The following is a 15,196-nucleotide window of genomic DNA, read 5'->3' as shown; positions in this document are numbered from 1 at the left end:
CAATCCATTAGCTCCTCGAGTGTAGATAGTACATTTTCCACTGCCTCTGTGCTGGGACCCAAAAGGGTGAGGTCGTTCATGAACGCTGGTATTGGTGGTAACTCCCCTCCGCCATCAAGTGCGACACCTGGTCTTGCTGATTCTGCAGCCCTCACAATGACCTCCATAGATTAAAGGCGCTGTGTAAAGTGCATGATTTTATAACAGAGGATTCACTGATTGTTGATAAACTGAAGTTTGTCAGTTTTATGGCAGATGTGGTAAATTGTACAGCACAAACTAAAAGTAGGACAGTAAAAATTAAAATTACATTAAAAGCTGCAGAAAAAACATCTAGAGACAAGTTTTAATTCTAGAAGTTATGAATGATGCTTTACAAGGAAAGGTAAATAATCAGATTTCAAAGAAGGGTTAATTTTTTTCATTTCTGTTTTTTCTTCATTTCATTTAAATCTTAAAATATATTGCTAGAAGTTTGTTAGCTAAAGGTCAGGGGATTTTAATGTTCATAGTACAATGTGGGGTTTTAGTGACACGAATGTGAAAGGGACAGTGATGGAAGCTACTCAAGAAGAAAAGTATTTGGTGTTCTTGAATGATGTTCAGTAGTTGGCTTTATGTTGGTCTGCCATCTGCCAGTAAACATGACTAGAAGAAGACCAGACCAAACCAAACCAAACATCAGAATGGGGAAGAATGGTGATCTAAGTGACATAGACAGTGGAAAGATTGTTGAGGAATGCTGTGGTTTGAGTATCTCAGGAACTGGTGATCTGGAATTATCACGCACAACTAGAGTTTACAGAGAATGGTGCAATAAACAAAAGCATCCAGTGAGTGGCAATTCTATGAGCAAAAACACCTTTTTAATGAGAGAGTACAAAGGAGAATGGCCAGACTGATTCAAGCTGACAAGAAGGAAACAGTAATTCAAATAACCACATGTTACAACAGAGGTGTGCAGAAGAGCATCTCTGAACGCACGACATGTCAAACCTTGAAGTGGATGGTCCAAAATGGGTTCCACTCCTGTACCTAATAAAGTGGCTACCAAGTGTATGTGAGCTTGCTATAAGGTTAGATTGAAGATCTAGCCCTTTAATATGTGGTGGATACATGATCAAGCTTTAAAAAATGGTTTCTGCCCAAAGGCCATTGATCAAATACCTGATGGACCAGTTTTTAGAACTTGGAGTGACCAGGTACGCACATTGTTGGCTGGCGTGGACTCAGTGGGCTGAGTGAACCTATGGCATCCAAAAACAACTCAATTTTCACAATATTATTGACAAAATATTTCAGACTTTTAAGATATACAGTACATATAACCTTTGTTGTATTGAAAACTTTGCACTTCTTCACAGAAGAGTCGTACACAAAAAAATCTAGTTAGTTCATCATCAGAAGAGAGATTACCAGGTATTAGGCATGAATCTGAAAGCTTAGCAAAGGGCAACTTGTAAAGGGTTTAGATTACCTTTAAGAAATTGCACCATTTTTAGGACTTCTCTTAAATCCCACCATTATCGAAACTATCTATATACCAAGCCATTTTTAGCAAAATGTTCATTTTTGTCCACTAATTTTTCTTTCGAATGCCTTTGAAGCTTTTGATCTACCTTTTCTGTTATTGCAGCTGAGAATTGTTCTGGTTACCGTACGTGCAGTCATTGTTTGGAGCAGCCTGGATGTGGATGGTGTACTGACCCCAGCAATACAGGAAAAGGACAGTGTATAGAAGGATCTTATCGTGGACCAATGAAAATCTCCACAGTAAACACTCCCTATATACCCACTCTGAATGTCAGCATGTGTCCTGCAGAAACAAACTACAACTGGTCCTTTATCCAGTGTCCAGGTCAGCATGTTGTTCATTCATAGATTGTTGCATTAATGACATATGTACAGTGCTTTGTAAAAGTATTCAGTCCGCAACCCTTTGTTCACATAAATGAGTATTACAATCGGGAATTTCTTTTTTTTAACTGAGAATTTTTATTTGTGAACCATACGCCCTTTTCACAGTAGAGCCTGGAAAATGGAAAATTGTAAAGCTGGAAAAACTAAAAATTCAACAGTTCAAAAATGCTCATCCCCTTTTCTCAGAACTTAGTTGAACCTCCTCTCACAGTTACTACAGCCGGTAGGGTCTTTTTGGGTATGCTTCCATTAGCTTTACACAATGTGATGGAGTAAGGGCTGCTCATTCCTCCTTCCAAAATTACTCAAGCTGTGCCAGGTTAGTTGGGGCGCAGTGGTGGACAGCAGTTGTGGGGTCTTGCTAGAGACGTTTGATCGGGCTAAGGTCAGGACTTCGACTGGGCCACTCAAGGACATCAATTTTCTTCATCTGAAGCAGCTCCATGGTTGCTCTGGTAGTGTACTTGCGGTCATTGCCCTGCTGGAAGACAAACTTCCTCCCCAGTTTAAGCTCTGGCAGAAAGCTAGCAGGGTTTCAAGGCACTGCAGCTGTGAATTGTCCGTGTAACGTCTTGGGAGAAGTGGGTGGAGAGCAGCTGCCCTTATCATGTAATTACTTTGCAAAGCCATTTTAGAGTAAAGTTAAGAATCAAACTGTGGGTGGGTCCAGAGCAGAACCTAACCTAGATCAAGGAAGGGCAGCAGTTTGGGTTGCCACAGATGATAAGACGTAGGAGTAGAACTGTTGACACCCTTACTAATCGTGAGACTATCAACCTCTGCTTTAAATATGCCCAATGACTTGGCCTCCACAGCCATTTGTGGTAAAGAATTCCACTGATTCACCACCCTCTGGCTAAGCAAATTCCTCCTCGTCTCTGTTCTAAAAGGACGTCCTTGTTTTATGAGGCTGGACTGGATTTAGAAAATCTGTTTACTGCTTCTAGCTGTGTATAGTTAATGAATTATTGTAGGTAACATATAAGTTATTTATTTGTGTTTGTCTAGTCTGGTAAGGATGGGAGATTTTGGATTGGAGTAGGAACTTGTGTTGGTCATTTTTCGTACCATTGATTCAAAATAAATATTTCTTCCAGCTTGTCAGTGTAATGGCCATAGCAAGTGTGTAAATGAGAGCATCTGTGAGAAGTGTGAAGACCTAACAACTGGCAACCACTGTGATACTTGCATATCTGGTTACTACGGTGACCCTACGAATGGAGGGAGTTGCCAGTGTAAGTCCCATTTTAATGTCTAGTTTCTTTCAGTTACTTCCTTCATCAATGTTTTTGATTCCTCGTATGATCGATATATCCAAAGACAAGGTTCAGACCCTCCATCAGGACTGCTGCTGATTGGGTCTTGATGAAGGGTCTTGGTCCGAAATATCAACTGTTTACTTTTTTTCCACAGATGTTGCATGGTCTGCTGAGTTCCTCCAGCATTTTGTTGTGTATAAAATAATCTTGAATCTTAACAGTGGGCTGCGCACTAAAGTTATGGCTTTAGTGATTGTGGCCTCAACTCCACTTCCCTGTTTGATCCTTGTAACATTGACTCTAAATGTATGTCTACCTTAAATGTATTTAATGACTTGGTCTCCTTGGCTCTCGGGAAGAAAATTCTGTCACTAAAACATTGTAATTGTACCCACTTGTACTATCACCTCTGGAATTTTGTAACATATACCCAACATTCAATTCAATTCTCTTCACTTCAATTCAATTCTCTGGATGCAAGCCTGACCTTTTGTATTTCCTTCTTAAGTTATATTCACTTTCTGTATTATTTGGTGAGACATGATTTCCCATCCACAAAGTCATGCTGATTATCCCTAATTGGTCCATGCCATTCCAAATTCATTTAGTTGCTGTCACAATGAACCTCCTCCAATAACTTCATCACCATTGATCCCAGGCTCACTGGCCTGTAGATATTTTGCTTGTCGATGCAGCCCTTAAACAATGGCACAACATTAGCCACCACTCTTTCTGGTACCCAACCACGGCTAAGGAAAATACAAATATCTCTGCGAGAGTCTGACAATTTCTTCCCTGTTTCCCACAATATCCTGCAAATGGGACTGGCTCATAGAGGCAACTTAGTTCGGTATGGGTGAGTTGGGCTGAAGGATTGTTTCTATGCTGTTACAGCTCTATGACTCCGTTATGCACTTCAAGACCACTATCAATTCATTTGTAATGCTGCAATGTTTCAGGACCTCACTGTTTTATTTCCTGAACTTGCTAGCTTCTCCAAAGAAATACATGTGACAAGTAACTGCAATGACTCCCCTCACAGGTGGCCACACTGATCTTTAAGAGGGCTTATTTTCTCCTGAGTTATCTTTTTATCCTTAATATACATAGAATATTTAAGGTTCTTTACCTTATTGCTAAGGATTCTTCATGTTCTCTTTTTTGCCCACAAACACAAGATATTCTTCAGATGCTGGAAATCCAGAGTAGCACACACAAAATGCTGGAGGAATGCAGCAAGTCAGGCAGTACCTGTGGAGGGGAATAAACAGTAGATGCTTCATGTCAAAACCTTTCATCAGGTCTCAGCCTGAAATGGCAGCTCTTTATTCCTCTCCATAGATGCTGCATGACCTGCTAAGTTCCTTCATCACTTTGTGTTTCTCTTTTTGCCTTCCTGATCTCCTTAAGTCTATTCTTACATCCCTGATATTCAGAGCATTCACTGCCTACCCTTCTTTCCTAACTAGAGCTTCTATGTCCTCAATATTTGATAGGTTAATAGGGGACGTCAAGAAAGGAATATAGAAGTTATGCAGAGGGTAAAAGAACATAAATAAAGGAATATAAATCTGGGAAATGAGACCCACAAGGAAATGTCCTGCAGTTCAGAATGTGCCGACGGCAAGTTGCTAAAATAACAGTGGCCATTTTTCATCTATAAAGCTGCAGTATGACTGTGGGTAGAGGGTTTTGAGAATCTAATTTGGAGGCTGAAATATTCCCCACTCGAGTTTGTAAAGTGGGTTATTATTGTCACGTGCACCAAGGTACTGCGATAAGCTTGCCTTGTATACAATCCATATAGATCATTTCATTACAATGGTGCATTGAGTTGGTACATGGGAAAACAATGACAGAATGCAGAATGAAGTGTTACAGAACCATTTGATAAGACACTGTAAATAGCAGGTTTTAATTAACAATTGGCTGCAGAGCTGACAAGCAATTGACAACAAATAAATCAGGTTTCTCTGTTATCAGAAATATGCTTCACTTTTTTTTATGGTCTGAGAGTTTTCATAAGAAAGCAAATAGGTAATGTTTTCAAATACGAGGAAATCTGCAGATGCTGGAATTTCAAGCAACACACATAAAAGTTGCTGGTGAACGCAGCAGGCCAGGCAGCATCTCTAGGAAGAGGTACAGTCGATGTTTCGGGCCAAGACCCTTCGTCAGGACTAACTGAAAGAAGAGCTAGTAAGAGATTTGAAAGTGGAAGGGGGAGGGGGAGATCCAGGGATTGCTCCCTACGCGACTCCTTTGTCCATTCGTTCCCCCCCATCCCTCTCCACCGATCTCCCTCCTGGTACTTATACTAATCCTTGTAAGGGGAACAAGTGCTGCACATGTCCTTACATTTCCTCCCTCACTACCATTCAGGGCCCCAGACAGTCCTTCCAGGTGAGGTGACACTTCACTTGTGAGTCAGCTGGGGTGATATACTGCATCCGGTGCTCCCGATGTGGCCTTCTATATATTGGCGAAACCCGATGCAGACTGGGAGACCGCTTTGCTGAACACCTACGCTCTGTCCACCAGAGAAAGCAGGATCTCCCAGTGGCCACACATTTTAACTCCACATCCCATTCCCATTCTGACATGTCTATCTGCGGCCTCCTCTACTGTAAAGATGAAGCCACACTCAGGTTGGAGAAACAACACCTTATATTCTCTCAGTCTCCTTTTTCTCCCTCTGTCCCTCTCACTATATTCCTTGCCCATCCTCTGGGCTTCCCCCCGCCCCCTTTCTTTCTCCCTAGGCCTCCCGTCCCATGATCCTCCCGTATCCCTTTTGCCAATCAATTGTCCAGCTCTTGGCTCCATCCCTCCTCCTCCTGTCTTCTCCTATCATTTTGGATCTCCCCCCTCCCTCCCACTTTCAGATCTCTTACTATCTCTTCTTTCAGTTCGCCCTGACAAAGGGTCTTGGCCTGAAACGTCGACTGTACCTCTTCCTAGAGATGCTGCCTGGCCTGCTATGTTCACCAGCAACTTTTATGAATGTTTTCAAATTTTTTTTTCCATAATATTGGAATTGGTATATTATTGTCACTGTACTGAGATATAGTGAAAAACCTGTTTTGCATACTGCTCATACAGATCGAGTCATTACACAGTGCACATTCATTGAGGTAGAACAAGGTAAAACGATAATAACGCAGAATAAAATGTAACAGCTACAGACTGTGCAGGTAAACAACAAAGTGCAAGATCATAGTGTGGTAGATTTTGAAGTCAAGAGTCAATCTTATGTACTAGAGAACCATTTAATGGTCTTATGACAGTGGGATGGATGGTGTCCTTGAGCCTGGTGGAATGTAGTTTTAGGCTTTCGTATTTTTGTCTGATGGGAGGGGTGAGAAGAGAGGATGTCTAGGGTGGGTGGGGTCTCTGATTATGCTGACTGTTTATTAAGGCTGCAAGAAGTATAGGTAGAGTCCCAGGAGGGGAGTGACACAGACAAAATACTGGAGGAATTCAGGCTGGTTTCTGTGATGTGCCGAGCCGTGTCCACAACTCTCTGTTTAGGCTTGATTGGGACATGCCAAGTTAATATATCAATGATTTTTTTTACACTTCTCAAGCCTGCAAGTGCAATGGACACGCATCCATCTGTGATACCAAGACAGGAAAATGCTTCTGCACGACTAAAGGAATCAAAGGGGACAAGTGTCAGCTGTAAGTTACATTCAGTACTTTTTATGACCATGCTGCTTTTGCTGGAGGTTTATGACTGCAGTAAAATTTCCTATAATTCAGTTCACTTTGTGACCATGACATTTTCAATTAATGAGCAAGCTAATGCAATCAAATAGAGTGTTTGGAGAGCAGTTTAACAAGAACCCTCCATAAATTATAGACATCTGTTGTTTTGAGATAGAGTGAAGTCCATTTCTTACCATGGTTTAAAATGCTGTTTCTGTCTTCTCACCCAACATCTGTTATTCATTTTGTATCAAAAGTATCCAGGTATAGAAATACGAGCAAACTGAGAGAGATTCTGATTGAGTTTTAAGTTGAACATTTTCTCTCTGTGTATCCTTGCCCATGAAGAATGCCGACTTGGAAAAAGTTTCTTAAGGCACATTGCTGAAACCCTTAGGAGAAGAGATGCAGAGTTGGAGATATTAATTTTCCCATCAGTGTCAAAACTAGCTCTTAGATCCCAGCTGACTGTTCTCTGCAGTATCACAGTAAAACTTCAGTGATGATGAACTTCACAGAAGTAAGAGCTTCACTTTGAGTATCTCTTCCAAGTTATTTCAAGATTCAAGGTTGTTTGTTGTACAAGTAACCGTTGAGTTGCCCTTGTGTACGTAAGATTAGCTTATATTCATAGGCTGATTGTATGTTCATGAAGTGATGTGAGTGGTGGGGGGTGGTCTGCTGGGTTAATGGGTGGAGGTGCTGATCAGCCTGATGACTTGGGAGAAGTAACTGTTTCTGAGTCCAGTGGTCCTGGCACGAATGCGGCGTAGCCTCCTCCGTGACGAGAGTTGGACAAACAGTCCATAAACAGAGTGGGTGGGATCCTTCATGATGTTGCTGGCCTTTTCCAGCACCTTTCTCTATATATGTCCTTGATGGCATGCTTTTATAGAATAATAATGTGTTTGTCTCATTTACATTGTGAGGGAGTGTTACAAAGAAGCTGGATCTGATATGATAAAAAATGGCCAATCCTTTACTTACCCAGGAACACAATAAGCAATAGAAGAGGAAAAGAGCATGCTCTGCCATTCAGAAAAACCATTACTGATCTTCGATCTCATTACTACGTTCCTTCATTCTCATCATATCTCTTGATTCCCTTAATAATCGAAAAATCTGTTTACTTCTCCTTCCAACAAACATAATGACTAAGTCTTCAAAGTTGAGGATTCAAGATATTCATCATCCTCTTTATGAAGTAATTTCTCTTTTCAGTCCTAAGTAGCCTAAATTAACCCATATTTACCTGATATTATTCACAGAATTCAACTATCACCAACTGCCGTGGTGGAATTTGAAGTTGTACCTGCCAATTATTAGTTCTGGCCCTTTGTATTACCTGAAGTCATGTGCTGTTTTATTCCATGATCCACACTTTGGCCAGATCATTTTCCTTTATAAATTAACAGCCTTTAATCTGTTAGTGTACATTTCCTGACTGTGCTGGTGAGGATTGTAAACTCAGCCACCTCCATCATGGGCACTAACCTCCCCACCATTGAGGACATCTTCAAAAGGTGATGCCTCAAAAAGGTGACATCTATCATTAAAGACCCCTACTATCCAGTATGTGCCCTCTTTTCATTACTACCATCAGAGAGGAGGTACAGGAGCATGAAGACACACATTCAACATATCAGGAACATCATCATCCCCTCTGCCATCGGATTTCTAAGTAGCTAGCAATTTTGCTCTCTTTTTGCAGTAGTATAATTTTAAAATATATATATTTCTTACTGTAATTTGAGGTATATTTTATGTATTACACTTACTGCTGCTGCAAAACAACAAATTGCATGACATAAAATATGTCAGTGATAATAAACTGTGAACATTGCCTAGCATTTTCAATTGAAGTTCAAGTTTATTATCATTCAACCATACACATGGATACAGCTAAATGAAACAATGTTCATGTGGGACCAAGGTGCAAACCACAGTACATACAGTATATAACATATAGCACATAAAATAATATTAACAGATAAAAAAATAATTCTGTAGATGCACTAGTTGAGATAAAGTGCATATACAACGTATATTTAAACGTACAGCAAGAGAATGATACTGGTGTTGTCATAAATAATGTGTATTAAGTAGTAACAGGGTGTTCAGAAGTCTCACAACCTGAGGAAAGGAGTTGTTACCTAGCTTAACAAACCTTGTTCTTATTGTGGTACTTTCTGCCTGATGGTAGGAGGTCAAAGAGATCATGGGACAAATGGAAAGGGTCCTTGACAATGCTGAGGGCTCTGCGAACTTAGCAACATTAGAAACTGCTGGTGAGAATCTGGAGCATGAAGTCCAAATGACAGGCTCCATTCTGAAATGCTGACTGCCCCTATCCCATTCCAGATGCTGCCTGACCTGCTGAGTTACTCCAGCTTCTTTCTTGCTTTTAATAAGGGAAGTTGAGAGTAGACAACTCAACCTTAATCACATACTGTTCTGCCATTATTATTCATCGCAGGTTCCTCTGCCTCATAACTCAGTCCTAATCTACATGGGTGTAGATTGAGCAACTGCTTCATTGGGCACATTTCCTCTGTCTGCAGCAAGACGTGGGATCTGCTAGTGGCCACTCATTCAGTTCAACTTCCCATTCCCATTCTGAAATGTCTGCCCATGGCCTCCTCTACTGCCACGATGTGGCCATATTCAGGTCGGAGGAGCAACAAGCACATCCCTTATTCTGTCCAGCCTAATGGTGTAAACATTGATTTCTCTAAATGGCATAAACATTGATTTCTCTAATTTCTGCTAATTTCCTCACCTCTCCTTTCTCTCATTTTCCATTCCCAATTCTGGTTGCCCTCTCCCCCCTTCTGGCTCCTCATCTGCCTGTCTCCTCCCTCTGATTCCTCTCCTCCTTCCATTTCTTTCATAGTCTACTGTCCTCTCCTATCAGGTTCCTTCTACAGCCGTTTACCTCTTCCACCTATCACCTCTTAACTTCTCACTTTTTCCACCCAAACACCTTCCCCCGCCCCCCCCATCTGCTCTCACCTACCACCTGCCATATTGTACTCTTTCTCCTCCCCTCTTTCTTCTTGTGGCTTCTTCCCCCTCCCTCTGCAGTCCTTTTAAAGGGTCGCAGACCGAAGCATTGACTGTTTATTCCTCTCCATAGATGCTGCCAGATGTGCTGCGTTTTTCTAGCATTTTGTGTGTATTGCTCAAGGTTTACAGCATTTGCAGATTCTCTTTTGTATGTGACAGGCCTGTTTCTGTTTTCATTTCAAATGTTCAGATGATTTTGTCCAGTGTCCTTGTCCCCTTGTTGAATAAATTTAGCCCCATTTCCACTGCTGCTCCAAAACTCCAAAACCCCATCCAATCATTCCTCTGCTTTCTGATTTAAGTTCCCTCTTGTCATAATGTAGTTTCCAAACTTCAATAATCTGTGTTGCACTTCTGCTCTTCGTTCCCACAGACCTGGCACTCCATATCCTTTAAGTTGTAGACATGGATATTTTCATTGCCAATAAAGCAGACCCTGACAACTTGCACTTGTCCCTCCAATCACACTTTATTTACTTGTGTATAAGGAGAACAGCATGGCCCGTCAACAAGCTGTTCTGAGGATTAAATGAAGAAATTACATTTTTATACAGAAATTTCCCAGTTGTATACAAATATTGATCCAATAGAAAAGTTGTGCACTTCTAAATTCATATTTGCGTATTTAAGTACCAATCATAATACATATTTGAGGTGTTAGTAACCAATTAAATTTACATGTTTACACATGGAAAGGCTGTACTCTGTTTGCACTCTGTTCTGTTAGTGCCCCATTTTAACCTTTGCTGTGATTTTCACAATATATTTTATCTTTGGAGGGTGAAATGTTTGTAGATGTATCAATTATAGTGTGTAATTACAAAACAAAACACAAGACTATTCACAAAGATGTTAATTATACTGTATCAATTTGTTTCTGTAGATGTGATGTGGAAACACGATACCAGGGAAACCCTTTGAAAGGAACTTGTTACTGTGAGTATATAAATGGATCTTGAATTTGTTTTGATTTTAATCATTTTTAAAGATTCAAGAGTACTTGAAAGATCCATTTAGCGAGAAAAAAAATCTTTATTTTCTGTACTAATAGCACAGTAACCTTTTGCTGATCAGGCAGAATTAAATTCAAGTTTGTTATTCAACTGTAAACACAAAATACTCTGCAGGTGCTGGGGTCAGAGCAACATTGACAACACACTGAAGGAACTCAGCAGGTCAGGCAGCATCTGTGGAAACGATCAGTCAACGTTTCGGGCTGGAACCCTTTGTCAGGACTGAAGAGGGAAGGGGCAGAGGCCCTATAAAGAAGGTGGGGGGAGGGTGGGAAGGAGAAGGCTGGTAGGTTCCAGGTGAAAAACCAGTAAGGGGAAAGATAAAGAAGATGCTGGTGAGGGCATCATTGATACATTGGTGCTGCTTCCTGCACCCATACTGAGCTTGTCAATTTCATCGACTTCATTTCAAACTTCCACCCAGCCCTCAAATTCACTTGGTCTATCTCGGATACTTCTCTCCCCTTTCTCGATCTTTCGGTCTCCATCTCTTGAGACAGACTGTCCACTGACATCTTCTACAAGCCCACTGACTGTCATAACTACCTCGACTATACCTCTTCCCACCCTGCCACGTGCAAAAATGCCATTCCCTATTCCCAGTTGCTCCATCTCCGCCACATCTGCTCCCAGGATGAGGATTTCCGTTCCAGGACATCTCAAATGTCCTCTTTCTTTAAGGATGGTGGTTTCCCTTCTGCCATCATCAATGTTGCCCTCACCCGCATCTCCTCCATTTCCCGCACTTCGGCCCTCACTCCATCCTCCCACCACCACAACAGGGATTGAGTTCCCCTTGTCCTCACCTACCACCCCACCAGCCTCTGGATCCAGCACATTATCCTCCGCAACTTCCGCCACCTTCAACAGGACCCCACCACTAAGCACATCTTTCCCTCACCACCCCTCTCCGCTTTCTGCAGGGATCGGTCCCTCCACGACTCCCTGATCCACACGTCCCTCCCCACAGATCTCCCACCCGGCACTTATCCCTGTAAGTGTAAGTGCTACACCTGTCCCTATACCTCCTCTCTTGCCACCATCCAGGGCCCCAAACAGTCCTTCCAAGTGAGGCAACACTTGACTTGTGAGTCTGTTGGGGTCATCTATTGCATCCGGTGCTCCCGGTGTGGACTCCTCTACATCGGTGAGACCCGAAACAGATTGGGGGACCGCTTTGTCAAGCACCTCCGCTCCGTCTGCCACAACAGTCAGGATCTCCTGGTTGCCACCCACTTCAACTCTGCTTCACATTCCTAGTTGGATATGTCCACACACAGCCTCCTCTACTGCCATGATGAGGCTAAACTCAGGTTGGAGGAGCAGCACCTCATATACCGTCTAGATAGTCTCCGGCTCCTTGGTATGAACATTGAATTCTCCAACTTCCGGCAATTCCCTCCCTCTCCCTTCCCCTATCCCTATTTCATTCTGCCCCCTCCCCCAGCTGCCTGTCACCTCCCTCATGGTCCTGCCTCCTTCTACTACCCATTGTGTTCTCCCCTATTCCTTCTTCACCTTTCCTGCCTGTCACCTCCCTGCTTCCCCTCCCCCACCACTTTATCTTTCCCCTTAATGGTTTTTCACCTAGAACCTACCAGCCTTCTCCTTACCACCCTCCCCCACCTTCTTTATAGGACCTCTGCCCCTTCCCTCTTACAGTCCTGATGAAGGGTTCCGGCCCGAAACGTCGACTGATCATTTCCATGGATGCTGCCCGACCTGCTGAGTTCCTCCAGCGTGTTGTGAGTGTTATTCAACTGTATACTTGTATACTGGGAAATGAAACAACGTTCTTGTATACCAAAGTACACAACACAGTATGTATAACTCAAACACAATGCATAAAGTAATATTGCAATAAATTGGCAAATCATAAAATATAGTCCGTAGGATTGATATTTAGATATAAAGTGCATTTACGACACAAGTCAAAAAATAAACAATATAACACTCCTGGTGCGTTATAAGTAATGAGACTTGGGTGATGGCATGGAGTTCTTCTGTAGTGAAGAGCTGTTTTCCATCCTAGCAGACCTTGCCGGAACATTATGGTACCTCCTGCCTGAATTTTGCAAGTAACAAAATAGCATTTTGGTTTCAGAATCCTGCTTTTGGATATTTAAAAAGTGATATAGGTACTGACCCTATCAATCTGTCTATGATGGGCTTTTTTACATTGGCAAAAAGAACAATGAACAATAGCACTGGCAGATGGGCAGAAAGGAAACTTAAAGGTTTGTGTAATTTGTAAAAGAAAATGAAGATTGACTCATCCTGAAATCAAGTTGAAAATATGATAGAAAGAATAATAACAAGTTTCCTGTAAGCAAGTAACAGAAGAATGCTAGAATAAAGTACAAAATAAATTTATTATCTAAGTACACATATGTCACCATACATAGCCCTGAAATTCGTTCTGTTGCGGAAATGTACAGTAAATCTAAGCAACACAATAGAGTTGATGAAAGACCGCATCCCACAGGATGGAGAAACAACCAATGTGCAAGGGACAACAAACTGCAAATATGAAAGAGAAGACTAACAATGATAATAAATAAATAAGCAATAAATATCGAGAACATGAGATGAGTCCTTAAGGTGAGTCCATAGGTTAAAAGGAACAATTCAGTGAAGGGGCGAGTGAAGTTGAGTGAACTTATCCCCTCCGGTTCAAGAGCCTGTTGGTTGAGGGGAAATAACTATTCCTGAACCTGGTGATTTGGTCCGGAGGTTCCTGTACCTTCTTGCTGATGGCAGCAGCAAGAAGAGAGCATAGCCAAGTGTGGTGTAGGTACAATACCCTCCCCCGCCCACATATCAAATGTTACTGAAAGTGCTGGAGTGGATGTGGAGTGGATGTTTCGTTCCAGAGTAACTGTTGTTGTGAATGATCTCCAGAATTCAACCAATTAGCTAGCAACTTATTAAAAGAAAACTAATGTCAGGGGGTGACTTGAGGGATTGTATTCACTGTTAAAGCCATTTCCATTTGTATATTTTCCATCCAGTTGTGCATGTTTATAACGTGAAATGGAACTGCATTTGTTTTCAACTCCCATTTATGTGTGGACAATGTACTGACATGAATGATGAAATTTATCACCACTTTAATGGAAATAGCATTAAAGCCAAACTTTATCACTGTCTATAGGAGGGATTTCATGCATGTATTTTTTTTAAACCAAGCTGAGTAGATTTCAAATCTCAGAATACCTTCCATGTACAGCTTGCAGAATCAGTGTATATCTGCTCATGAGTATTATTTTGATTTGCTTTAGTCTGAAGGGGCCTGAACTGAAGTTGATGTAGCTAATTGACATATTTTTGGCATCCAAAATTAAGAAATTTTTGGGAATGTCTACATCAAAACCATGGAAACAAGTCATGCGTAGAATGCGCAATGGCAAGTGGAATAAAAGTGAACCTGTACTATTATTAACTTTAATTTGAGTTTCCGAGCAATAATCCCTCATATTTTCTGTTGTTTTTCTCATTACTTTAAGAGCATAAGACGTAGGAACAGACTGAGCCATTTGGCCCATCCAGTCCTGTCTGTCATTCCATTATGGCTGATTTATTTTCCTTCTCAAAGCTTTATCTCTTGCCTTCTCCCTGTAAATTTTGACACCCTTACTAATTGGTTGGGAAGTTGTTGGAGTCGATTGTCAAGGATGAGATTACGGAGTACCTGGATGCATATGACAAGATAGGCAGAACTCAGCATGGTTTCCTTGAAGGAAAATCCTGCCTGACAAACCTATTGCAATTTTTTGAGGAAATTACAAGTAGGCTAGACAAGGGTTACCAGTGGTGTTCCACAAGGGTCCGTGTTGGGGCGGCTTCTTTTTACGTTGTACTTTAACGATTTGGATTATGGAATAGATGGCTTTGTGGCTAAGTTTGCTGATGATACCAAGATAGGTGGAGGTGCCGGTAGTGCTGAGGAAACAGAGAGTCTGCAGAGAGACTTGGATAGATTGGGAGAATGGGCAAAGAAGTGGCAAATGAAATACAATGTTGGAAAGTGTATGGTTATGCACTTTGGTAGAAGAAATAAACAGGCAGACTATTATTTAAATGGAGAGAGAATTCAAAGTTCTGAGATGCAATGGGACTTGGGAGTCCTCGTGCAGGATACCCTTAAGGTTAACCTCCAGGTTGAGTCGGTGGTGAAGAAGGCGAATGCAGTGTTGGCATTCATTTCTAGAGGAATAGAGTATAGGAGCA

At 41.6% G+C, this 15,196-nt stretch overlaps 1 protein-coding gene across 3 annotated transcripts in view; it reads left to right on the top strand.

The window, feature by feature from the left end:
- Window positions 1-15,196, top strand: part of atrn (attractin) — a 415,178-nt gene that overhangs the window by 214,650 nt on the left and 185,332 nt on the right. For all 3 annotated transcript variants that reach the window (XM_063047121.1, XM_063047122.1, XM_063047124.1), the window contains exons 18-21: window positions 1,637-1,858; window positions 3,018-3,155; window positions 6,767-6,860; window positions 10,837-10,889. In XM_063047121.1, the coding sequence (XP_062903191.1) occupies window positions 1,637-1,858; window positions 3,018-3,155; window positions 6,767-6,860; window positions 10,837-10,889 (507 nt within the window). The remainder of the gene's footprint in view (window positions 1-1,636; window positions 1,859-3,017; window positions 3,156-6,766; window positions 6,861-10,836; window positions 10,890-15,196) is intronic.

This window comes from Mobula hypostoma, chromosome 4, assembly GCF_963921235.1.
Source record: "Mobula hypostoma chromosome 4, sMobHyp1.1, whole genome shotgun sequence".
NCBI classification, from domain to species: Eukaryota; Metazoa; Chordata; class Chondrichthyes; order Myliobatiformes; family Myliobatidae; genus Mobula; species Mobula hypostoma.
This window is presented reverse-complemented; position numbering and strand designations above follow the sequence as displayed.